Raw genomic sequence first — 26,323 nt, 5'->3', positions numbered from 1 at the left:
ATAAACACTGCATAAGGATCACTGTGCATCTGGAGTTATCTGCATCCCATTCTATGCAAAACACAGGCTAAACAGACCCTTTTGGTACCTCTTCTCCTTCCTGCTGCACTCTTCAAACTAAAGGCACGTGCAGACTAATCTTGGTGCTCTCTCTTCTTGTCACTTTATTTAAAGAAGATATCATTTAGTGAGTTTGTGGTAATAAACATGCAAACGAGCATTGACAGCTCCCCTGTCATTTCGGGGCATTCAGGCCTTTGATGTGTGCGTGCATATATATATACTTTTGATTGGAATATTCCTGCAAGCTCCTGGTCATAAGTGGAAGTAAGTCATGAAGCAGCAGCAGCAGTGTTACAAAAACTGGTATCCTATTCAGCTTCACCAGGAGGAACACGCCAAGTTGAAACACAGTATGATGTAGAAAACTACAGGGCAGAAAAAAAAAAAAAAAATAAAGTGGGGCTCATGCCCTCTTGGAAAGTTTTTGAAATTCTGACAATTTCTGCAGAAACTTATGCTTGTTTTAGATATGATTTTGTCTTTATACCAGAAAGCTTTCGTGAGATTGGTTTACTACCTACAGCAGCAAGAAAATTGTCGTGTGCCAGTGAGCATGCAGTTGCCTGCACTCTGACCTTCCAGAAAGCTGCCTTGAAACAATAGTAACAGCAAAGGTACAGCATGAACTGGACCATTTTGTGTTCATTAACCTCAAACAAGAAATTTGTTTTTTTCAAAGCCTGTTTTGGAACCATTTAAATTATTACATTATAAAGCTAGGCAGCCTTTACACAAACACAGGGGGTCAAGGCCTTTAAAAAGCAAAACCTTTGTAATGAACTTTTTCTTTTACACCACCATTTCCCACCTGTAATGGCCTTCTGCCCTCCAAGTGAAGTCCTTCCTCAAACACTGCCCAGGCTATCAGGGTCCTCTGTCCAGCAGCCGTCCGCGGTCACATGCATGTCTGCCCTGGACAGAGGGTGTTTGTATTCCCTAAGCACCTCTGTTAGAAATTAACAGGCATATATCAGGCTTCTGCCACGGAGCCACCGCATGGTTTCTTGTTGAAGGGACATTCGGCATTGAGATACCTAAGACTGCACCTTCTAAAGGGATCTACTACTTTCTGTCCTGTGATTAAAGTCTCGTGTGATTTAAGAAATCTGTGCCCTTGTCTCCCTGAACAAAGCAAGAGAGGGGCAATTACCTAGTAATTTTCCACATTCTCAGAGAAAGCCCTAAACAATGAAAGCTCAAATCCAAACCACATAACTGGGTACACTTTATGCCCTCTTAAGAAAGGAAAAGACCAACAACAATTCTGTAAAAAAAGCATCAGTAGCCAAGAACTTGTTGCTGGATATATCCAGTTTTTATCGCATGACCAAACTTATATAAACCAAAAAGTGATTTGGCTTTTTTGCATGACAAATCCCATCCCAGATATGGTCAGGGTGTTCCTTGCTCCACATCCACAGGCTGAATTAGCTCCTGGTGCTAAGAGGCTTGCTTGGATAAAAAGAGTCTGTAGGGAGGAGTTACCTGCTAAAACTCAACTTGAGATAGGAAGGATACAGAAACAGCCTACTGTTCACTGTAACGGAAATGACTGAAAAAGAAAGTGAACTTAAACTGCCAATAATACTTGTCCAAAACTGTAATACTCGTGCTCAGAAGCGATACACGTTAACACAGTATGTTTGTGTCACAAACATAAAGCAAGCATTCATATCATAAATCACAGTCATGCCCTCAGCCACATTATTGTGTAATGATGCAGCTTTGGTCACCACACCTCTCTTATGCCCATTAATTAAAATCAACTTGCCAGGTAACATTTTTTCCTCCCAAATGAGTAATTTCCTCTCAAAAAAAAAACCATAGGTTGAACAATATGCATAATCAGAAATGTTTAATTGTGCATCAAGAATAGGTTAAAATTTTTAACAGTTAGAAGCAGCAGGGAGACAATGATGTTTATACAAGACAATTTTTTAGGATATATATAAAACTGGTAAGAATGACTTGTAAAATACTGAGAGACTTGGCAATAAATTAGCCGATTAAATTATAAGTTGATACAGCGGAAATAATGTAAAGAGGAAAAACCCCCACAAGCCTGCACATGCACAGAGATGTGCTTTTTGCAAAGCATTGCCATCTTCCAGTGACATCTTGAAGACTTTGTTGTTGTTTCTGTGAAAATCATTGCTCAGCACCAGATAATGGTCAGAAAACCCCAGTGGAATATCAGGGATCATTACAAAAGGCATTGAGTACAAATCGCTAGATAAATACACGTGTGCACAGTTTGTGTACCACGGCCTTTAAAATATCTCCAACATGGTTGTACTGGTCACATTGCCAGAAGAACATCAAGTGTATGTTTCTCAGTGTCTGGCAGCATCCGTATCCAGGCACCAGCACCTACCCTTTCACTTGGTAGGTTTAAGGACAAAATTCAACTCATGGGCACCCTTTACCAAGTTAAAACTTCAGTGACAAAGGGATGTGGTTGATTGTGCTGTGAAAGCCATCTGCTCGGCTCTCAGGCACTCAGAAAATAAACCTCCCACCCATTTTTATTGATATTTGTATGCGACTGCTTTATAAGAACTTTACTGCTACTGTTAACTTCTATTGGCATTATTCCCATCTGTGGCTTGTGCTACCCACAGTGCTGATGCAAGTCTTGGTGCTTGAAACATCAGACCAGGTTCAGCCCAAACTTTCAAGCACAGCGAGTATCATCTGAGTACCTACTGCAACGCACAGCAAGTAGAAATGTGTGTCACGACAGTGTCAGTTTGGGGCTCAGTCTTGAAATGTCCAACATCACCCACTTCAATAACATCAGTAAGGCAAATCATTTTTAAGTTGAGCACATGCTTAAATGCTTTGCTGAATCAAGGTCAGCATGCTCAAAGCTTGGAAGCATCGAGTCTACAGTTTGGCTTTGCATTCCAAGGAATAGCTCCACGAGTCCTTTTCTAACCTCCCAGCCTAATCCCAGGAATGTCTGTTGTACCAGACACGGCACATCGTAAAGGTTTTATGACAATTACTCTGGAGTGACCTGCACTATCTCTTTCCTAGTTTTGCTCTGGGGAAGTAACGTTCCCACCGTAGGCGTGTGCCAAGCGGCCTCTCTGCCGTGCCATCACCCAGCCAGCACTGCCTCAGCTGATACACAGTCCGAGTAGCAGGCTAGTGACTTCAAAGTGTCTGGTGAAGGTGGCCTGTTTCACTGCTACATTCCCAAGCAGATGAACTGGAACGATTGGAAAGAAAGTTTATGTATCTACTAAAATGAGAAGTTTAAAACTTGGAAACGTTCCCATCTGCTTCCATACATTTCAAAACACAGTGAGTTAACGAGGCCTGACTCTCTGGCAGCGGTCCATTTAAATGGCACAGATTTGCCTACCTAACAAAAGTCCTTTTGTTTCCTACAGCTGTGAAACCTCAGTGCACTGTACCTTTTCACGTTTCCCAGGTTACCTTGGCACCAGACTGTGACTGAATGCCTGCAAAAGATTTTTAACTCTAGCTTTAGAGGAATATAATATCCAGAAGCAAGAATGACGGCTTTCAGTGAGTGCCCTGTGGTAGCAAGAACAATGCTGAAAACCAGATGTGCTTCAAATGTCCGCAAAGCTTCTGGATGACCTGTGGCTTGATAGAGAACTGCACCCTCTGCTCTGCTACAGGCTGCATCACCTTTGTCTTTTCTTCTGTCCCGTTTCCTCATGTTATACCTGTTCAGCTCCGTCATCTGGTGCAGAGGGAGAAAGGGGCTGCGACATATCTTTTCAAAAGAATTTAAGTGTAAGGACCTCCTCTATTTGAAAAAACTTTAAATTCTGGAGATGATTTCTTACTCCATGGGAAGAAGTGGATCTTTTGTTATTGATTCCACAAGAGCAGGAAGCAATTCCAAGCACATACACATATGGTGTTAATAAGACACCTTGAAGTAAAACAGAATGTAACTTAACTGACCATAACTACTTTAGGGAAATATCCTTCCCATTTTTTGGTGGCTGCAGAAGGTTTCAAGTGGATAAAATGGGAGTAAGTCTGGGTCATACAGATTAAATGGGTAGGAAACACTTTCAAGTGCTGGAGAACTGGTCTATGCTAAAGTTCCAAAAGCTCCCTCCATGCCTTATGCAGTAGGGAATACCAATCAGGAAGGGGTTTTTATTTCCAACAGCTGTAATAAAAGGACTTGAGAAGTTATTGCATGGCCACCTGCAGACAGACTTAAGGGCCCTCTGCACTGGAGCCAAATACGAATGAGGCGGTTCCCATCCAGAAGCACTATACACAACCAAAGATACACCTCGTGTGACATATACCCTATCAGCACAGTTTTCTGTATTTTTTTGTTCCTGAGACATTCAGGGTCTTTTCCTGAGATATTTAAGACATCCCAGGGCAACAGCTCACTGTCAGTGAACCCCCAGATGGATACTACATTCACTGTATCGTCACATCTGAGAGAAATAAAAATTGGACAAAGACCAGGAAGAGCACATGGATGACTATGGTTATGTACCATTCAAAGAACCATTTAACAAGACATGAGAAGGTATAGGATTTAGCAGACAGCAATATGATGGGCAAAATGCTCACAGGTACCATTCTATCACTCTTAATGTGTGAATTATTCCCCTCTAGAGTGAATGTAACTAAAGTAACAAATTCTTAGAACTTTTTCTTGTCCACGCTCTATGCAAACCTTAAAACCTTACCGCAGCACTGCATTTTTGAAAAATATATTTTTTTCTTTCTTTATTTGTTATTACTACCACAGCACCCAGACCATGTCATAAACCAGGTTCCCAGTATATTGATGACCTACACTATGGAGAATAATAAACAGCCCCTGCCTGAAAGGGCTAACAGCATAATTAAACAAATCTATGAAAAACTCATACTGCTACAAATCCTGTCTACAGGCAATGGGAGAGGCTGCAGCAGAAGCCATTGGAGAATTCCAGGATGAAATGTGGCATTACTGGAGTCAGTTGCAAAACTCTCACTATCATCAGTGAAACCAGGACTGAAAACATACGTTTCTGCTTCATAGCCCTTTCCTCTGACAACTCAAATCTGGCATTTCATAAGTTTTCTTATTTCTACTCCTTGTTCTTTTGCACCAAATGTATTTTTCCTGTAATCTCTGTTTATGAACCAATACTTTCATAATGTAATTAGGATACAACTATGTGTAATTCTATTAATCTCTATCCAAGTGTTCACTACTTAAAGTATAAAAACTTTCACAAGGAGATATCCAAAATTTACACTGCAAGGTTTTTCACAGTATGGCCTGCTTTGAAACACTAATTCCGTGCTTCTTGTTCTTTATCCTGCATTTCTACTGGTGCATTTAATAAGACTTGGCTTTCAGATTTAAGTTTCTTCTTTAAAATAAGGAGAATTAGAGCACTTGGGATATAGGACACTCCACGTAATATTGCTGGCAGGCCAAGATAGAGCCACCTGAAAGAAAGGATGAGCTTCATTAAATATATGTATTCGTGAAAAAGTACCAAAACTATTCAGCATATGTTGTTTTGCAACAATTGCCCAGTCACTCTAAAGCTTGTGCCCTGATCCTTTTGGATCTCACAGAAGATGGATCAATATAAGAACAGAGAATATGTCAGTGTCCAAGAAATGGCCATTTACATCACCTAACTTCAGGCAACTAATTTAGCTAGTGACATTACCCACATAGTACCCTTATGGCTTTCTCCACAGGGAAGAGAGCCCTGAAAAGGGCAGCTCAGACAGCCTGTGTAAAACTTCTGAGTATTCATGAGCTATCATCCTTCTTCCAAAACAGCCTCCACACAGTATTAAAAGGAATCAGCCTGAGGTCATTAGTTCAACATTTCTTCAAAATTACCCCAGTGCTCCTTGAAGGGCTGAAAATCCATGAAGTGTACTATCCTGAGCCAATTTCCAACTTGGTAACTATATCCTCTCTATTAATTTATCCTCTATTTTAATTCAAGTACTATTTCAACCATTTTCTGTTCAAAAATATTGCATGGTAAGCCGTTAAACATTTTTCCCACAGGGTTTACTGCTTTTAATTTTTTAATCAGAATTCAGTGTTTTAACGTCTATTCTCATGGAAGGCCATTAGTGAATGCAATTATGGCACCAGGACATTTCTGTTCAAAGGGTGTTCCAACATATGTGGCAAAGGTTGCACTTAAAGCCAATGTCAAAGAAAAGTGTTGTGTCAAATCTCTAGTACGAGAGCAATTTGTCTAGTAGGAAAAGATAAAGTGTGTAAAGTTACATCTCTATGCATGTAATAATACAGTGAGAAGGAGAAATGAAAATAAAGTAGAAAATATACCTGTATGTGATAATGTCGTACATCCTACATGCCCCTTCTCCACCACAAGTCATAGTACCCCACTTCAAGCAAGTTGTATCTATCAAAGCTCCAAAATAAATAGGAGATGGAATTCCTGCTAAAAAGAATATTAGCGACATTTTTGTGAATAGCATATTTCTTCTGATTAGCAGATACACTGTAGAGCCTGTGCTGTTTCTCACCTACTCCATCTGTCCTGTCCTCTTGCAGAATGTTCTCTGTATTTCTTATGTTCTCTGTTCTTCCTTATCCACCTACCCTCAATCAAAGATTTTCCTTCCTGTTGCCTGTTCAACAATAGATACATGCTACAATACGGACTATGATTTATATTCAAAACTTAAAATTTTCTCTCATCAGTGAGAGTGAGTGTTGTGTTGGATAAACATGTAACAAGAGCGAAGGAATGTAAAATGGCTTTCAGATAAGCACCAGATGTAGCCAGTCTATTACCCAATGTAAATAAATGCAAACTGAAAGCTGTTCTAATTTGCCATGCTGTCTAGATCTGTAAAAAAACCCCAAATTTTTCCTGATCAAAGGCAAAGAAGTAGATTCCTGTGCCATGCCCATAGCCCTGATGTGATCTTTGTTGAACTCTAGATCAGACCCAACTGTGCTTTTGAAGTGTGTTAGAGCTTTTCTTACCAAATACTCTTGAAGCTAGTCCATGGATACCCACTCCAAATGATTTTTCTTCAGGCTTTAGAGACCTGTATGATAATTACATTGTACACCAATTAGTAGAGGTGACATTACTATGAAATGGGTTTTTTTAGTCAAACTCTTCATCACATTAGGCCCAAACCATTCTAATTAGAGAATTGGTTGAAAGAGTTCATTATCCTCATTAGATGCCGTTTAGTAAAGTTCCTTACCTAGGACTGCCAAATCACAAAAGGGAAGCTATTGTCCTGTTGGACTGAGGCCAGCCCAAAGTGCGGGATAGTTGTGCCTTAATGAACATCATGTTGATGTGATCAATAACCACATGGGTATCACACACTTCTCAATATCTCAGTGCACTGACTCAGCAGTCCTACATTAATTCAGGATACAGCTGACAGCTGGAAGCAACAACAGGTTATAAAGCTGACATGACACTAAACCTTAACACAGCACATAAACGACAAGATCTTTCTGTTCTTCCTCCATACACAAACTAACACACTTTTCATTCCCGGGGGTGTTTGACCTCAGAATAAAAAGCCCAGTAGATTTCTTAAGATAAGGACATTTTACCGTACCTTATTAAGACCATGTACCCAGGCATGGCTGCTAAGGAATAAATGAAGCTGCAGACTAATGACAGTATTAAAAAGTAATGAAGCATCTTGTCACAGTTTTCTTCTCCATCACACTGGCCCAGAATTGCAGAAACATTTTGAGATGAAAACCCTGAGGCTGCAACACAGGTGCAGTTTTCAAATACCTGTCAAAAGAGTATTTTAATCACACAGACTTGTCAAAACTCACAAATCGAGTGTGAAACTTGCACAGTTGGCACCTAGCTCACTCTCTCCTGCGCTGGAGTATGTTAGACTTGCAGCACTGCACTGCAGCCTCTCTTGCAGTCTGCCAGGCACAGGTCCAACCATCATCTGTCTGTGGTGTACGGGGCTAGAGAGCAGGAGCGAGCTGTGGTCTGCTTATGCAGCTGGGACTATGCTTCCTCAAATTGTCCATGATCAAGAGAGCCCTCATATTTCCCAGCACGGCCTGGTTATGTGGTCCTTCCAGTGCCAATAGATCTGACCCTCTTTTTCATGAGCTAGTGTGTGGTCTTCTGTATGCCAGAAGAGAAGAAACCAGAGATGTTTGATTGAGGCTGGGTTGCAAGATTGTCACTCAAACACTTGCTTCTGATGAAATCATTGAGACTATTGCCAGAATAAGGGCTCGCAAACGTCAGCCAAGGTGAGCAAGAGCATCAGTGTCTGGCCTTACTGTCATCTAATACTTCTCTAAATTATTTGTAAAGTACAGAGGCTTCTAAAATCTGTATGATTTGGGTTTTTATTGAGCTTGTTATTTTCAATCTAATTAGAACTTATAATTTTTCAAAATGGAAAATGTATTATTAATTAAGATGATAAAAGTTCTGTAATACCTGGTTACTTGTTTAAATCTACAGGGTAAAAGAGATCGTTAAGTCCATGCTATAGAATTTCATATTGGCTGAAATTCTCTTGTGCACTAAAGTTTCCATCTGGCAATACTTTGAGAATAATTTCTCCCTCCATTTTAAGCATGTAAGATTCCTTCAATTGTTAGAAAAAAAGGAAGCTTCTTCATTATATTCCTTAATATAAACTTAAATTAATGTTCATATTCAGTTTGGAATTTCTGTTGCCACTCAATGAATTTGTGAAATTCTATTTATCACCTTATATATTTAATTAAATGTACATGTATGGATATTTCACACCCTATATTAATATGGATATTTCTCACATACTATATTTCATAGTTACAGTGCAATAAAACATATGCTTTACCACATTTTTTCCAGTTCCTCTTGAGGCTTTACACCCAGCAAGACAAGGTGACACATAAGTGATTCCATTGTTCCCGCAGACAGGGTCCCATATTTTAAGTGGGCAATCACAATCCCTGTTGCAGCCAGCAAGCAGAGTGCTTTCTGCATATGAAACTTGCTTTAATCTGAAATACATTTGGAAGATGAATAAATATTTCAGTAATGAAATACCTACAGTAGTTCTTTGCAGTGCTTAAGATTCTGTTCTAGCTCAAGTGTTGGTCCAGGACACAATCCTACATGATCCTATCCTGGAGAAACGCCTTTCTATCCTTCTATAGGATGTTCTGTTGTGTTGTATTATATTATATTGATCTTATCAATTCGTGAATAGGTATGCATACCCTACAGCATATTCTCATCTATGGCATGTACATTCTTGATTGATTATAAACGTTACATATATACCTACACGTGCATTTTACAGACAGACAACCCCTCCCAGTGATTAATGGCAGCCTTCAAATCAAGAACCTGCAGATAAAATATCCTCTGATAACTCAACAGCAAGCAAATTCCAGTGAAACAATGCAAAATAAAGGGTTTTATCCCTCTGTAATTCTGAAATTGCATTCATGTATGCCTAATTTGATCAACAGCTTTTTATTTTTATCTGCAGTTACATGACTTGAATGTGTAATTATATTAGTAAACGAATATGGACATGCAATTGCATGAGTCTTGATGTATATATATATATTTTTTATACACTTTATTGTTTAAAACAGGGATAACAGAAGATAGACCTACTATCTCACACAAGTAAAAAGAGTTGAGAATTTAGATCGTGAAACTAAAATGTTGCAAAGCTATATATTCCCTGGCTGATTCTTGACAAAAAAAAAAAAATCATTTTGGTGTCTTAAGACTTAAGTCCTCTTGTGTCTTTAAAGAACGTACCCTTCATAGGAAACTGTTAGGCCAGCAACTGGTGAAGTATCACAGACAGTCCAATAGGCAGCAAAGTAGAGAAGGTATTCCAGTAAAGATACCCAAAATGCTATGTTCGCAGCCTGGTAGATATTTATCTTGAATTTCTTCATGAATAAGCCTCCGAAAAAATACCCAACGCATATAACTGGTAAGTTGTAAACACCTATTTAAACAAGTGAAACTTGCATGTTAAAAGAAAGACCATCAAAGCTTAAGGGAAGACTGTGTTTGGTAAAGATTCATATAGTGCCTCTGGCTGAATAATTTAACTACAGTAAGAAATGGGTCTCTGCTAGTTCCTTTGCACACCCAAAACATCTGCCAAAGTCAACAGCAGTTGGCAACTGTTTGGACATCGAGCAAGAGGGTAGGACTGAAACGATTCATTAGAAAATTGCAATCTAGAGTTGCAGTCTAATTCCAACACACACAAAAAAAGGCAGGGTTTCAGTACAGCCTCCCTAGTTGAGAGAGAAAATTAGCAAGAAAAATAAGCTAGCTGAGCACATGCTGGTGTACACTGCGCATCACAGAAAGGAGAAACAGACTTTCAGTTTTCATGTGAGATTATTGAACGTGCTCTCACTGTTCTTTGCTGTTTGATACTTTAATGAAACAAAGACTTACTGAAAGACATTTAGGAAGCAGTTTTACACAAGCATCATATGGCTTGGTTGGCTTTGCTCAAGGCAATGTTGGTTCTCTAACAATACTGGACTTGTAGGTGGGCATAGAGAATGTGAGCAAAAGGGAAGACTATTTGACCTGAATTTGGATCCTCTCAACATACCATGTATTTCAATATGGAAAACTGTCTGAAAAACAACCCATCAGCGCAACGTCAACGCAAGACAGACGAGATGTATGATAATTACATGCCTTTGGACACAGCTTCAAACACTGGTAACAGAGGGCAATAGTAATACTCTAAAGGTCTGGGACATTCTGTGTGGCAGGTGTTAAAGAAAATGGTGCAGCTACTGTGAAAGATGAGCACAGAGTTAAGGAACAGACGTATGGCTGGATGTATTTTAAGATGATTCTTCTATAATTAAATAATTTCTAGTCTAATTAAGTCGCTGCAGTTAAACAAAGGAACACTGAGAATTTAAGACATGATAACGCTGAACCATAGAAAGGCTCTTATAGTTTCAGGATATTTGCTTTGTGCTACAACTAGTTGCCATTACCATTTCCTAATGCATGAACACCTCGTCCTCACTCATTTAAAAAAAAAAAAAAAAAAAAAGACAAACTAATAAAGAAGAGACAAAAGAGGACAGCAGTTTTTGGTTAGTGCTTTTTTTCCATGGAGTTCTGCATATGAAAGAAGATCTGAGGCTTTCAGAAGGTCCAAGACAAACACCTGGGGAGTGGAGACGATGGAAAGTGTTGAAGACCACTGGCAATTTTAGCTGTGCATAGGTTCAACCCATCTATGTCTTAGGATTGCTAGTGATGGCATTTTCATGAACATGAAAGCTACTCTCTTGATTAAAAAGTAAACTACGCTTTATAGTATACTTTTTAATTGAGATAACATAAACATTGGACCCACACTCTCTTGATGTAAATTGAAATCAGTGGTGCAAGTTTCATATGAGCTGAACTTTCTCGGCCAATTCAAAAGATGGGAAGTAGATTATGAAGTCCCGCACAGATAATTAGGGGGTGCTTAGCAGAAAATTCATGATCATTTAGAAATGCTTTGTAATGTGGAATCTCTCATTCACAGAAGCATTTGACCTGAGTATGTATACGTATAGATGTACACATAAATATATACAGAGAGAATCTGCAAAAAGACAACACTGCTTGGTAGAACAGAGCAAAGCAAAATGCAAACATACCAATTAAAAAGATGGCATCTGATGCAGATTTTCCAAACTGCTGTTCCAAATATTTGGGCATGAAGGATACCATGCCATTGAAGGCACTAAACTGCAACACAGTTATGCATATAAATAACATATAAACTGGGTTGTGAAACAGAGCCTTGAGGAATGGGATGAAATCTGGAATGAAATAATGTAACTTGTTAGTGTGATGCTTTAGGAAGTGAATCACTCATTGCTTAGTGTGGCTGAGTGAGGAAGAAGGGAACAGAAATAGTCCTTAACTGGATCAGGCTAATTCTTGTGCTTTGAAGACATCACAGGCAGAAGATTTCTTGCTTAACCCAGGCTACCCCAACATGTCTCTTCTACACAAAGATAACCTCACACACACAAATGCACACCAATGCATGCTGCTGCTTATAAAAAAAATCACAGCAATAACCCTATTGTAAAAGTTTCCTGAAACTTTTTAGCTGTACAGTGACTGAACTTTGCACCTGCAGATTTCCAGCAGTGGCTACTCCCCCCACCATTCCTACTCCTTTTTTTCTCATCCCATGCTGCCAGAGCATTCACCAAAACACCCTTCCTGCACCTGGTGTGCAAAGGGAGTACAAGAAGGAAGAGGTGCAGACGCACTAGATAGCCGTGGCAACCTGCCCCTGGCGACCTGATCACTGATTTTGGTTATTGCTACTGTCAGTGACGGGGCAGAAGAGGCCTGAAAAGGGACATGGCTGCAGTTATTTTTGTCATACTCTCAAAGCCTGAATCCACCAGTCCTCATTCAAGTAAGCATCTGAGAAAGTAATTTACACAGGTCTTTTCTCTGTGTAATGCCTATTAAGTCAGGATCTGAACCATAAAAAGCCCCACAAATCCTCTTTGTATAACGTTCTCTACTAATTAATGTGCTGAGCTATTGTCAAGAAACTGCAAAAAAACATAAGCATCTGTAAAACAATGGCCATGCTTCATTGAAAGCGGGTACAACTGAGGACGAATATATATCTTTCAGAGACAGCCAAGTATATTACTAGAAGAGGATATGTATGCAAGTCTTGCAAAAATGGGTCAAATATCCGAGGCACTATAAATAGGCTGTGTTATTTATATATGCCATGCAGTTTATAGTCTGAGCTTCCTGAGCAAGAGATTGATTTTAACTATAAATACTTCAATTTTCAACTTGAAATCCTTGTCAATTAAAAAGCTGTCCAAATACGTCCTGGTCAACTGGCTGTAAGTGGCCCTGCTTGAGCAAGGGGTTGGACGAGGTGACCTCCAGATGTCCCTTCCAACCTGAAACATTCCGTGAAATGAAAAGATTCTTATTTCAGGATATTCAGGGACAGTGAACATTCACACTAACACAGGGAGTGAACGATGATAAAAACATCAGCTCTGAAAGGAGTCTGGAATACTAGGACTCACAATCTGAGCTAGGAATCTTTCCTCATGAGAGTAGTACTTTATTCATGGATTCATTTAAGGCTACATGATAGCAGAGAAAGATGCTGTGTTTATCAACATGAAGTTGCAATATCAGCCAAGATCTGAGTACTCACTCTGAGTGAGTGGAGGACTCGGCTTGAAACACCATGGAGAGTAGCTGGCACTTGGCTCTTACTCTCTGAAAATGAAGATGCTGTCAAGGGGCCCTGAGCTGGCTATACTGCATCATGAGACTACTCTGAAGATCATTGCCTTTGACATATTTTATTCACTTACATTTCCAGCTAGCACAAAAAATAGAAGGAAAAAAATAGCTTCCTATAGATATATAGATCTGAAAGATCACAAAGGTGAATGTTGTCAACAGTAACATGAATAAATGTAAGTCAAATAGATACTTGTTCAACAACCATTAAATGTTTATGAGATACTCAACCATCTGTCAATTCCCTTTTATGGCTTTAAGTTGGAGTCAAGAACTGCACAGTGAATGTAGAGTACAAGGAACTAACATCTGCAACTTGTCCACAGCTCACTGAGGTGTAATATTATCAACCAGATTTCAGTGCATTAATCCCCTACCAGGAAGAAAAGATCCAGATCTACCTACGCCCGGAATGCAGGAGGGGGAAATGAGTGGATTCAGATCCTGGATCTACGAAATTAACTTTCTTCCTCTGCGAGGAGCCATTCTAAACCCCTGCACAAATCCTTTGTACTACAGAGAGATGAAAAACAGAGTATGCATTTCATACCTTGGACTCATCTTTACTTACAAAAATACACAGACACAGTTCACACCTTACAGAATAAATTAAGAAGGAAATAAAATATAACTTGCCTTTAGCAATTGCATACATGGTTTGTTTGGCTTCATTTTTATCATTTTCTTGCAATAGTACTACACTTTTTTTACTCATCCCCTCAGGTTCATTGGTTTCTCCTTCCTTCACAAGTGACTTGGGCAAAAACCAGAAAGGTATTCCCGCAAGAAGATTCAGTGATGCACAAATCAAAATGCCCAGCCACCATGCTCCCACCCAGCGGGCATCAGTAGCTGTTATAGTTATGTCCTCTATTTAAAAAAGAAAATTAAAAAAAAAAATCAAAACTATACATCTTATCTTAGTTCAGAAACATTCTTTGCTGTCATTGTGTATTTTCCTAGTCATCTGTGATGTGATATATTAAAAGCATTTTAAATATTCTTAAAATAAGGCTAATAAAGTCTCCAGTCTTCTTTTTTCATGTTGTTAATTTTCTGGCAAATTTCAGTGATTTTTATTAAATTCATTGTAATCCTTTCCTATGTTAAGCCAGATGACACAATTGTTCATCAAATGATTTATATGCAGATTCATTTGTGTATGTATGAATTCAGGCCTTTTGTTGAATTAAATATTATACACAGATTTTCCATTCTAAAAGAAATACCAGCAAACTCATATAAAATTAAGACACCTCATATTGCAAAGAAACATAGTTTAGTGCTGATAAATACACCATCATGCCTACTGATTTTTATGTAAGATTTTATATATTCACCCATTACCTGCATCTACTGATCCTAGATCAACAAACAGTTCTGCACAGAATGATGCCAACAAAAAACCAAGGAAGGGGCCGATTACAGTTGCTGTGTGTAGACATCCTAAAGTACAAAAAGGAGAAAACATACTAAATTAGAACCCAGACATAATTGTTTTCTTAGAAATATTATATATGTTTAAGACAGCTCTACTGAGTAGGCATTTGTGCCTAAAAATGGCCTCATTTCAACAAGTTCATCTCTAGTTAAATTACAAGTTCAACAATATTATTATTTTGAAAAGGTAGTAATGTCTGTCTTCTCTCTTCCTTTATTGAACTGAAGGGAGTCATGATAACTCTCTCTTTTGCTTTTATTTATGTGTGTGTTTGTCTGGGGGAGGGGAGATATCACAACAGGGTAGATTTACCCAGGTAGAAAGGTGAGTTCTCTGCTTTGGCAAAATCCTCCAAATATGAAATGCCTAAAGGCACAATGGGAGTTTCACCCATTCCTCGTACTATGTTTCCAACCATCACAAATATCCACAGCAAGGACCCAGGCTCTTTTTCACATTCTGTGAATAAAATAAGAAGCCAGAATTAATGTTTAAATTCTAACTACTAATTAAATTCCAGAGACAAAGACAAAGAACTGACTAACAGCTTAAACTCTGGTGGGTAGGCCTGTCCTGTGAAACAGGGAAATAGTAGTCATGATACTTGAAAGGCTCCAGAACTGGAAGAATCTGTCATATTTGCTGGAGCAGACTTTAAAGCCCTCCCATCTCCATGCCATACCTTGTTCAACCACCTGGCAGTCCAACCACTGCATAACCTAGGCCCTTCCCTTTATTTCACTTCATTTCCCTCACCAAAACTGCCGTTTTCACATCAGTGAAGAGAAGACAGTGCCTTAACATCAGCGATGAAGGGATGAAAAATCATGCCTGACTAACCTGCTCACCTTCTACAATAAACTGACACTTTCTGTTGACATGGGGAGGGCAGTGGGTGTTTTTCACCTGGGCTTCAGCACAGCATTTGGCACTGTTTCCCACAGCCTCCTCCTAGACAAACTGGCGAGATACAGACTGGATGGACAGTCTGCAAGGTGGATGGGAAATTGGGTCATAGGCCACACTCAGAGGGTGGTAGTCAATTTTACTGATTTACAGGCTGGCAGCCTATTACAAGTCAGGTCCTCCAGGGACCGATACTGGTCACCACTCTATTCAACATCTTCATAAATTATCTGGATAATGGGACTGAAGGCACTCTTACCAAGTTTGCTGATGACACCAAACTAGGTGGTAAGGTGGACATGTAGGGAGGGAGAGCTATCTTATAGAAAGACCTGGACAGTCTGGAAGAGTGAGCTAGCAAGAACAATATGACCCTCTCTCCGAAATTCAAGAGTCTTTTGCCATGATTCAAGTAATTGTTGCATAAAGCCCATACATTGTCGTTTGATTATAAGAGTATTGTCTGAAATAAACCAGAAGAGTTCCCGATTTCACAGTGAGGTGCCACCTTTTGCTTACAAGTAAGCCATGCCAGTGCAGAAGGTGTGGTGACAGTGTACCTTTGCATGGAACGAAATTTCTGAGCTTTCCAGCTTCTTCTCCTTGATTCAGACTGTTAGCTTCCAGTTTACTAATGTTGCTAAGTCCCCAGAAGAGCACATGGAGAGTAAATCAATCTGAGCCTAAATCACTGGCTGTTTGTCAATAACTTCAACCAGAACTCTGTACAACAGTCCTCACCATCTGGAAACCCCAGCTTAGACCCTTAACTCAGAGCTCTGTTCTAGCACTACAGATTTTTGCCTTGCATATCAACGACCTCCCTATCCAGAAATTCCATCTGTGCTGATGTTATCTGTTCAGGTATTGAATTTGAGATTTGGGACATCTTGAAGACAATGCAAATTCTGATTTCACAGAATCACAGAATCACAGAATAGCAGGGGTTGGAAGGGACCTCTGTGGGTCATCTAGTCCAACCCCTCTGCCGAAGCAGGGTCACCTACAGCAGGCTGCACAGGACCTTGTCCAGGCGGGTCTTGAATATCTCCAGAGAAGGAGACTCCACAACCTCCCTGGGCAGCCTGTTCCAGTGCTCCGTCACCCTCAGAGGGAAGAAGTTCTTCCTCATGTTCAGATGGAACTTCCTGTGCTTCAGTTTGTGCCCATTGCCCCTTGTCCTGTCACTGGGCACCACTGAAAAGAGCTTGGCCCCATCCTCCTGACACCCACCCTTCAGATATTTGTAGGCATTTATAAGGTCCCCTCGCAGCCTTCTCTTCTTCAGGCTGAACAAGCCCAGTTCCCTCAACCTCTCCTCGTAGGGGAGATGCTCCAGTCCCCTCACCATCCTCGTAGCCCTCCGCTGGACTCTCTCCAGTAGCTCTTCATCTTTCTTGAACTGGGGAGCCCAGAACTGGACACAGTACTCCAGATGAGGCCTCACCAGGGCAGTGTAGAGGGGAAGGAGAACCTCCCTCGACCTACTGGCCACACTCTTCTTGATGCACCCCAGGATCCCATTGGCTTTCTTGGCAGCCAGGGCACACTGCTGGCTCATGGTTAACCTGTCGTCCACCAGGACACCCAGGTCCCTCTCCGCAGAGCTGCTCTCCAGCAGGTCCACCCCAAGCCTGTACTGGTGCACGAGGTTGTTCCTCCCCAGGTGCAGGACCCTGCATTTGCCTTTGTTGAACCTCATCAGGTTCCTCTCTGCCCAGCTTTCCAGCCTATCCAGGTCACGCTGAATGGCAGCACAGCCTTCTGGTGTATCTACCACACCTCCCAGTTTGGTGTCGTCAGCAAACTTGCTGAGGGTACATTCTAACTCTTCATCCAGGTCGTTGATGAAGAAGTTCAACAAGACTGGGCCCTGTACTGACCCCTGGGGGACACCACTTGTTACCAGCCTCCAACTAGACTCAGCGCCGCTGATGACAACCCTCTGAGTTCTGCCATTCAGCCAGTTCTCTATCCACTTCACTGACCACTCATCCAGCCCACACTTCCTCAGCTTCCCTAGGAGGATATCATGGGATATCTATTTGGCAAATAATACACAAATTCTACCACAACTGGCGCATGTCACCATATGTTACAGCAAGGTTTTCTACCTCCATCATACCTCTGCAACTCAGAAGGTCAGTGTTTCCCTGAGCAGGCACCCACTGGAACTTAGCCCTCAATCTCCCTATCTGGGCACTGCTCTGAGGAAGTCTCTGACTCACTGTGACCTTCATACAACTCTCAATCAAAATCAAGATCCATAACAATATATCTGGCCAGCCTGCTGAATTTGTCTGGAGATCTAGCTCTCATTTATTCACATCTGTCCTCCTACATAACTCAGCAGAAGAATGCTGTGCTGCAGCACAATCCTGTTTGTCCCACATCGGGACAGTTATATCAGGAACTGTTATGGCCTTTAATATTTTCTTTCTCTCCCTAACCATGGATTTCTTCATCCCATACATTCTGCTTCAGATTCCACTGGTCTCCATGGCCCACTTTGTCATGCTGAGACTTCTCAGTGCCAATTTGTTAATAAGTAAAACCCATCTTTGTTAGCGGCAACTGATGACTTTCTAAACCAAAGCATTACTGTTCAGAGATCAAGCCTGGATCTCCTGTATCAGTATTAGATTGCTGTCCACAAATACGGGTGAAGCAATCCATATGCAGATGTGCTCAAATTCAAACCAGTTTTGCATTACATAGGAGATGGACTCATACATATGAATGCCACAGTTTTGCTTATCCCTAAACAAATAGGGGAACAATCACCTTACCTAAGTATAGTCAGAGGCTTGAGGAACTATAGGTTCTAGTGTGTAAATTGAATGGCTATATAATTTAGAAGAAAGTGCTTTACCTATCTATACCTTAATTTGTGCATCTATAAAATGAAGAAAAAAAGTATCTTAAATCTTCAAATGAAAGATTAATACCAAGTGCTATTAAGTATATGCTTTTCTCAACTTTTCATTGTGAAGATGGAAAAATCAATGCCTCAACTGACATGCAGTCTTGGAAAGCCTGGAAGCTACATCCGTTACTAAATGGGGACACAAAAAACTACAGTAGAACACCACTATGGTTTGATGTCACTGTGTACGTACAATATTACAGCAGTGTAATTCAGCTTTAGCACACATTGATGGAACACCGTCACAAAACATAACTGCGGCATTCATCTCACCTAACATTTGCCAGAAGGTAATCTGACCCACCCTAAGTAAAGAGCATGAATACCCTTACAGCAAGAGACACACTCTTCAAGAGGTCTGTAGCCTCCTTTCACCAACTATCAAGGGAGTCTAAAGAGACGGCTCAGACTAAATGCTTCCCTCTGAGGTAGCCAAAGACTCAGGAGATTAATCTCATCCTCAGTGTGAGGATTTTGTGTGTGATCATTTCATAGTTACCTCTGAGCCTTTTGACTTCATAGTAGTAAGTTTATATGTATGTTGCTAGTGCACATACATGTTTCAGTCTCCCAGATAAATTTCAGCCTAGGTTAAACTATTTTCTCTTTTCTCTAAAAGGAAGTGGAATCCATTTTTTTGCGCTGTCTCTGTTTTTCATTCTTTTTTTTTTTTTTATGCAGTACAATGAAAAAGAATCCTGATGCTTTTTACCCAGTCCATTCAAACGTGTTTCCCACCTCCTCACATTATCATTCTATCCTCGTAGTATTTCAAGTCAAAAAGAGGAACATTTATGAGAACAACCTGGTGTTATATTTCCTGAAAGTGGACTGACAGGGATGTTAACTGAGCTGTTTGAATACTGTGAAAACTGCATTAAAAAAAGCTACAGCTCTAGAGTCATAAGACTAGAGAAACAAGAACATCTAGCTTTCATGCTTGCAAAAAATGCTGATCAAAGGCAGGACCCTGAAATAATTGCTAATGAAAATAAAGTCCTATTTACTTAAACACTATAGAGACTGAGGAAAAAGTATTAGTAGACATAAGAAGAGTCATACCTGTTGATGGTTCCTCTGTAGGTAAAGAGAACAAGGTTTGATTAACAAGGCACAGAGGCATGACTGAGAAATTGTCCTGTGGTGAAATACTGCTTTCAATGCGATACCTGTTTGAATCAAAGGAAAGGATGTATAGGTTGAGAAGAAATACATCAGAACTGCCTCATAAATCTGTACTTCAGTAATGAAGCTACCTATTAGAAGAGTGTGTAGCTACAGGAAGAAGGAAATCTACATCAAAAGTTAACTGAGCCTTGGTAACATATCAGTCTAGGAACAAAGGAACCATAGCAGGGAACCAACCCAGTGTTTTATCCAGACTGTTATCTAGCCTCTAACATAATCTTGTAACAGATGCTTCAGGACAAGCTGATGAAACACCCTAATGACATCTTGTTTATCATCTTCTCTGCTACCCTTCTTACATTCTAATTCAATTTACTCGCTAAGCAGAGGGTACCACCAAGGCCATCAGAGCCATACCACATTGGGCATAACAAGATTAGAGGATCTTCTTTTCTCAAAAGATATCTCACCAATTAAAATATAGACAAGCCTAAATTATTATTTTGTTAAGACAAGCACAAATAGTGAAAAAGTGGTTAAAGAATCACTATGGCCTGTAAAGGTCTTACCAACACAGTGACCAGGTATGATCTGTCATCCAGATGAAACACATCTTTATATCATCTCATATTGCCCATCCAAGCAGGTAAGAGCTAGTAGTGTAATGTGACAGTATCACAGGGCACTGTGATCGATGACAGATCATGCCTGATCATTTCTTTGGAGAGTCCACACAAGACATAGCACAAGGAGGAAGGCAAGGCAAGGCACCCAGCAGAGGGGTGACTCTCCTCAGGAAGTGATGACTGACTTTTGAAGCCATCTCAGAAACAAATCAAAGCAAGCTGCTCTACAATTACCACACCATACCCATGCTCAGCAATGTCTCTCTCAATAAGCAATACTATTTCAGTGGGAGAAGTTATGGATTAGGGCAGGTAAGGATCACAGAAGCTCCTGTGAGCTAAGTGAAATACTCACCTTCCAAATAGGAAATGAGGAAGTGATATCAAAAGACATCCAAATGACAGAACTGTGCAGCCCAGAGCTATTATTCTGGGTCTGTGAAGCTTTGCTCCAAAGTAACTCACAAATGCTATCAGTAGCAAGTTGCCTGAAAAAAAAACATGGTTCATATTTACAAAACAAGGCATTCTTTAAAAGATATAATGTGCAACAGAGATTTAAGTATACCTTGTTAGCTCAACATCTGGTATTTCTCTTGTCTTGTAAGAACTGTAATTACACAGGGAACTGCCTAAATGATGCAGTAATTCCCCCTACCTGTGATCTTTTTCTGGGAGAGTTACACCATATGGAAAGAATATGAGAATAGAAGGCAGAATGGAAAAGAGATTACGGTGAAAGAAATTTTTGACTGCATCTATGCAGAGAAAAGATTTCCCACTACTTTACATAAAAACCAGGCCCAGGGGCTGCAGAATAACAGCTGTTTTAGGAAGTTATTCTCCTAGGAGACTCTATTCTGCAATGTGTGGGAAAATACAGAACTATACATGCAAGTGGTTTTGTACTGAAAATAATAAACACGAGATGACATACAGGGAAAAAAAGGAATAATAAATTAATATTAACTTTGTGAATAGTTTGAGAAAAATAAAAAATACACATTTTTGTACCTAGTACCATTTAAAAATACAAATGTGCCAAAAATCTTCCTTCTCTTCTCCTCCACTTTCCCTTCAGAATCAGTTGATTTTCTCTACTCTTCATTTATTGCTATGCAACTAGGAAAAGAATCGAGCTTCCTGATGTGAATCAGGCCCCATAAAAATAACAATTTAGTAATCGTACAACTACTAATTTTGTGACGTTTTTGTCAAAAGAACAAAACCATGTATCTGAGAAAGGAGCATCATGCTCTGAAAGAAGTTAACATCTTTTTTTATGTGTGATTGCTAGCCAGATTATATTGAACCAGTGGCTTACAGGGTCCTAGTAGGTTATTTATGCCAGCCACATACACTGACTCTTAATCATTTCAAATACCAATATGATTATTCACAGTTATTTTACATCCTTGGAGATAAGAATGCCACAACTTGTTATACAAAAGTGCATATGAGAGGATAATTTATTTGAAATAATCAACGTTTTACTTACCACTTAATTAATGTCGGCCATTTCATATTTCTTAAAGTCTCCTCCTTATCAAAAGCAAGATTATATTCTGGGTATTCCTTCTCTATCATAACTTTGAGCTGCCCCATCAGACTGCTTTCCAGGCAGCAGCACAGTGTTGCCAGTAGTTTCTTCTTCTTGCACATGCAGGTATAGGAGACCAGGAAAAGGGGGACAAGGAGCCTTGTCTCCCCTCCCCATCAGTGTATATAAGCCTGTGCAGACCATGTCCTCAGCTGATCGAGGGATAATAAAGATCCGCATTATGACTTTAAGGGTATACAGGATGTCCTCTGAGGATCTCTATTTAGATGGGTTTGAAGCTATCAAGCCTTTTGTTTGGCTTTTTTGGAAATGACAAGACATAAGCTTGTCACTGGGCTATAAAACTCACTGATGGACAGGGTAAGGGTCACTAAAATTAGAACTGGAAACTTTCTTTACAGTTCTACAGTTACAAAATCTTGAAATACTATTGAGTTTGAGGAAGAAGACAACCAACTCCAACCAACTTTGAGGTCACTGATTAAAAGAACTGTAAAATGCTAAATTTGACCTTAAACTCAAACAAAGTTTATAAAATCTTTCTGTTTTGTTCAGAAAGGTTCAATACAAAGCCCTTAAACTAGTTCTGTTTTGTTAGTTGACTAGTTCCATTTTGTCAGTTGCTTTGTCATATCTTGCAGTAGTAGAGAAATTAGCCAAATCAGCTTTTAATACTAAACTTCCTCATTTAAGTTGTCCTGTTAGTTTCAAAGACAGTAAATATGTATGTACCAGCTGAAACGGTAGGATAGAGTTTGTCACAGATTGCTATGGACATGAAAGTCACTAATACATGCTCAGCCAACATGTTATATTTCCAAAGAATAAGAAATATTAAAATGAGTGATTACCAATTTCAAAGCTTCCATTAATGATCCCCACTAAGGAAGCTGGAATATTAAATTGTTTCTCTATCTGTGTGTACATGCTGTTCATGTAAGCACCAGACATCGTTTTACCAATAAATGCAAGTGATAGCGCCAGCAGAAATACCTAGGAAGGAAAGAAGAGAATACATGAAGAATTAAAAGTTATATATTTTGGAATATTCTGTGGTTATTTTCCCCACCCAAGATGTGCTTCCAGATAAAACAAGTGAACAGTCCTCATCCACTGATATGTGCGTAAATACAAGTTCAGATCCCATCATCTATACCTGTCCACAGAGTTATGGCTTCACTAAACAAAAAAAAATGAAAAGAGATTACGTTCTTCATCTGCTCCCATTGACCAAGAAACCTTAAGCATCATTTCCCCAGCCAAGACAGGCATAGCACAGCCTCTCCCACCGTGTGTCTGCTGCAAGATTGCCATCTGCAGGACTGCATAATGTCTGCCACCAGACCAGAGTGAAAAGTCCTCCACACCGTTTGCTCATCTGAATGATACATTACTTGCAGAATTAAGATCGTTTCCTTTGATTGAATTACTTGATTGAGCATCTGTTCTCTCACCTCAGTAGAGGTCATGAGCCCAGAACAAGTAATTTCAAACAGAAGTAGTGAATAGTGTGTCCTTTTTAAAAGAACCTGGTAGCAACTGACAGTAAAAACATAAATATATGCAGTAGTATTCACATCCCTTTAAATTTAGGGTTTTTAATAAACAGTATTTATGAAATAAAATCAAGAGTATTTTTAAATACATCTGCTGTAAATGCTAAAAAGTATAAGTAATGTATTTGGGCCTTGAGTTACTATTGAAAAAATGCTATTTTACAAACTTTTCCAGAGCTTCTTGACAACTTGAACAGTCTAGGGTACATCAAAAGTCAATTTTTACTGCTATGTCATGATTGGTAAGGCTCATTTCCCAGGTTTAAGAAGGAATGGTTAACATGTCAGACTAGGGGATTACACAAATTCAGAGGCGGATCTTTAAAGGAGCCATCAACCATACCTCCAACACATCACAGAGTGTAAAGTTCAGGGACATAAAAAGCAAAGCATGATTGCTTACAAACTTGCTTGACCTTGGTTAAGGCATGAAGGATAAGGAAAGAAACAGAGCCTAGTCATTCATTTAGTCTAGATTGTAACTTCTACCAAACCACTATAAGTACAAGCAATTACAGTTGTGTGTTCATACAAAATTGTTAAAATATTTCTGTACCTTCAGCTTGGAGATGCAGCAGAATTTGTCCTCTGCACGTGGCTTCTCAGCTTCTTTCATGTTGCCTTTTTTAACTGATCCCAATCTCTGTTTCTGAGTCTGTCCAATGATCCCATTACAGTGTTGAAAAAGACAAAAGAAAAAAGAGGAAAATTTTTGTCCTCTGTTTGCAAAAAATCAGGTTTCTTCTAATATATTTGAATGTCTTCCTTAAATAATTGCAAACTGGATTCCAGAAAAAGCTACACGCCTATACACTTTATTCTAATAAAGAAAATCTGACATGGGAACGTCAACAATGCAACAGCTAGCTATTTCTCATTAGATACTGAAAGCCGCATACAACCAGTAAGCAAACAACAGAGAAGAGTCTTTCTGAGGGCAAGCTAGTTTGTCTGTAATGCAGCTTTTCAGTCCGCTTCACAAGCGTTTGGTACTGACCGCTGTGGGAGACAGGACTATGAAGACCTATACGTTTGACTGACGTCTGTGGTCTCCATTTACTATGCCTGTCCTTGCTAGCCATAGAAAGGACATTTAGTTCCAATCTTCATGTTCTCTTGAGCCCTCCCCTCTTCCACTGGTATCAATGTAAATTTTTTAATTTTAATAGAAACTGTATTGGAGACTAATCTCTTGGCATTAAAAATAGACTGAGAAAACGTAAGACCAAAACCACCAGATCAACTGAAGTTCAAAATGGAAACAAACCAGACTCCATTCTGCTTCCCCTCTCAAGATTTGCAAAAACATCTTTGTCTGTCTGTCTGCCTGTTTTTAGTCATCTCCATCCTGACTTGACAGTTAGAGCTTCTGGTAGTGCTAAGTCACCTGCTTTCTTACACGTCTTAGATATTTCCCAAATACGTATTGAAAGAAGGAGCAATATATTCCAGGGACTTGGAATATAGTTACCTGTAAAAGCCCCTACACATCTGGGGGTTAGCATAATAAGTTAAACAAGGAGAATACCAGTTTAAAGATTTACCTCTAAAGACTAGCACAAAGGCTTCATTAAATCAAGTTATTCAATACAGTTCGCTGCTGCCTGGTGGGGTAAGTCAGAGCCCTACCTTACAGTCGGGATGGATATAGGCTAATTTTCTCTTTTGTCTTGGATACACTTCCCGTGTGCAGTCTTGTGGCACCTGCTCATCTCTATGTTTTCCACTTCATGGAGCCATGGCTGGGAAGCAAGCCGCCCTTGACAAGCCCACCAATAGGACTGAATTGCCTTTCACATTCTTCAACCCAACACACCCCCCCCAGTCAATCTCTTCAAACACTAATTTCCACAACAATGTTAATCCTCTCAAATGTATTTCTTAACTAACTTGATTCCTGGCAAATTCATGGACATTAACTCATTCTACGGCTACCTCCTCATTTTCAGTCTCTAAAAATGCAATGCATTATTATACAATTCCTGGAAATACTTACTTTACAATGAAGTGTAAGTGATCAGCAACTCGGACAATTAACTATGATATATAAATAGTTTGCTTTTCTGCTTTGCTTAATGATACTTACACAAACTGTTCAATCACCAGTACTAAATTGTCCTTATAAAACTTTTCAAGTTCTTTGCAATTTGGCATAAAAGTTTATATCCTAGACAATCTTTTATGCTGTATGTTAATAATTTGTTCAGATTGTAGCCCAGCTGTGATGCCAAAAGTTGCGCAACAGAACAAAGATTGCAGTCCCCCATGTCTGTCCTCTTCTGCCCCTAGGAGTTGGCAACAGGAGTCTGTCCCTTACTGTACCAGTCCCTTCATTTCACTAACTGTGTTGGGTCTGGCTGAGACTGACTTAATTTTCCCCATAGCAGCCCTCACAGTGCTGTGCTGTGTACTGGTAGCTAGAAAGGCGTTGATAACACACCAGCGTTTCCGCTGCTGCTGAGCAGGGCTTGCACAGCATCAAGGCTGTCTCTCCAACATTCCCCCCGCACTAGGAGGCTGGGAGCGGGCAGGGTTTTGGGAGGGGACGTAGTCGGGACAGCTGACCCAAACTGGCCAAGGGGATATTCCATACCATGTGATGTCTGCTCAGCAAGAAAAGCTAAGAGAAAGGAGAAGGAAGGTGGAGGCATTTGTTATTATGACATTTGTCTTCCAGAGCAACTGCTACGCGTACTGAAGCCCTGCTTCCCGGGAAGTGGTCGGACATTGCCTGCTGATGGGAAGTAGAGAACCAATCTTTTGTTTTCCTTTGCTTTGGCTTTATTAAACTGCCTTTATC

At 39.9% G+C, this 26,323-nt stretch overlaps 1 protein-coding gene across 2 annotated transcripts in view; it reads right to left on the bottom strand.

The window, feature by feature from the left end:
• Positions 1 to 4,019: 4,019 nt before the first annotated feature.
• LOC104338093 (solute carrier organic anion transporter family member 1A2) overlaps positions 4,020 to 26,323 on the bottom strand; it is a 34,497-nt gene continuing 12,193 nt past the window's right edge. Inside the window, exons 1-15 of one of the 2 annotated variants that reach the window (XM_009944110.2) lie at positions 25,410 to 25,433; positions 24,080 to 24,178; positions 22,819 to 22,960; positions 20,762 to 20,894; positions 19,715 to 19,821; positions 15,133 to 15,279; positions 14,727 to 14,825; positions 14,016 to 14,249; positions 11,732 to 11,896; positions 9,849 to 10,044; positions 8,908 to 9,073; positions 7,657 to 7,841; positions 7,058 to 7,122; positions 6,389 to 6,506; positions 4,020 to 5,517 (exon numbers count right to left, since the gene is read on the bottom strand). In XM_009944110.2, coding sequence (XP_009942412.2) covers positions 5,358 to 5,517; positions 6,389 to 6,506; positions 7,058 to 7,122; positions 7,657 to 7,841; positions 8,908 to 9,073; positions 9,849 to 10,044; positions 11,732 to 11,896; positions 14,016 to 14,249; positions 14,727 to 14,825; positions 15,133 to 15,279; positions 19,715 to 19,821; positions 20,762 to 20,894; positions 22,819 to 22,960; positions 24,080 to 24,178; positions 25,410 to 25,433 — 2,040 coding nt within the window. In that variant the 3' untranslated portion in view covers positions 4,020 to 5,357. Of the gene's footprint in view, positions 5,518 to 6,388; positions 6,507 to 7,057; positions 7,123 to 7,656; positions 7,842 to 8,907; positions 9,074 to 9,848; positions 10,045 to 11,731; positions 11,897 to 14,015; positions 14,250 to 14,726; positions 14,826 to 15,132; positions 15,280 to 19,714; positions 19,822 to 20,761; positions 20,895 to 22,818; positions 22,961 to 24,079; positions 24,179 to 25,409; positions 25,434 to 26,323 lie in introns of those variants that run through there. The other variant, XM_075413126.1, reaches the window with a different exon arrangement.

This window comes from Opisthocomus hoazin, chromosome 1 (genome assembly GCF_030867145.1).
Source record: "Opisthocomus hoazin isolate bOpiHoa1 chromosome 1, bOpiHoa1.hap1, whole genome shotgun sequence".
Classification (NCBI taxonomy): Eukaryota; Metazoa; Chordata; class Aves; order Opisthocomiformes; family Opisthocomidae; genus Opisthocomus; species Opisthocomus hoazin.
This window is presented reverse-complemented; position numbering and strand designations above follow the sequence as displayed.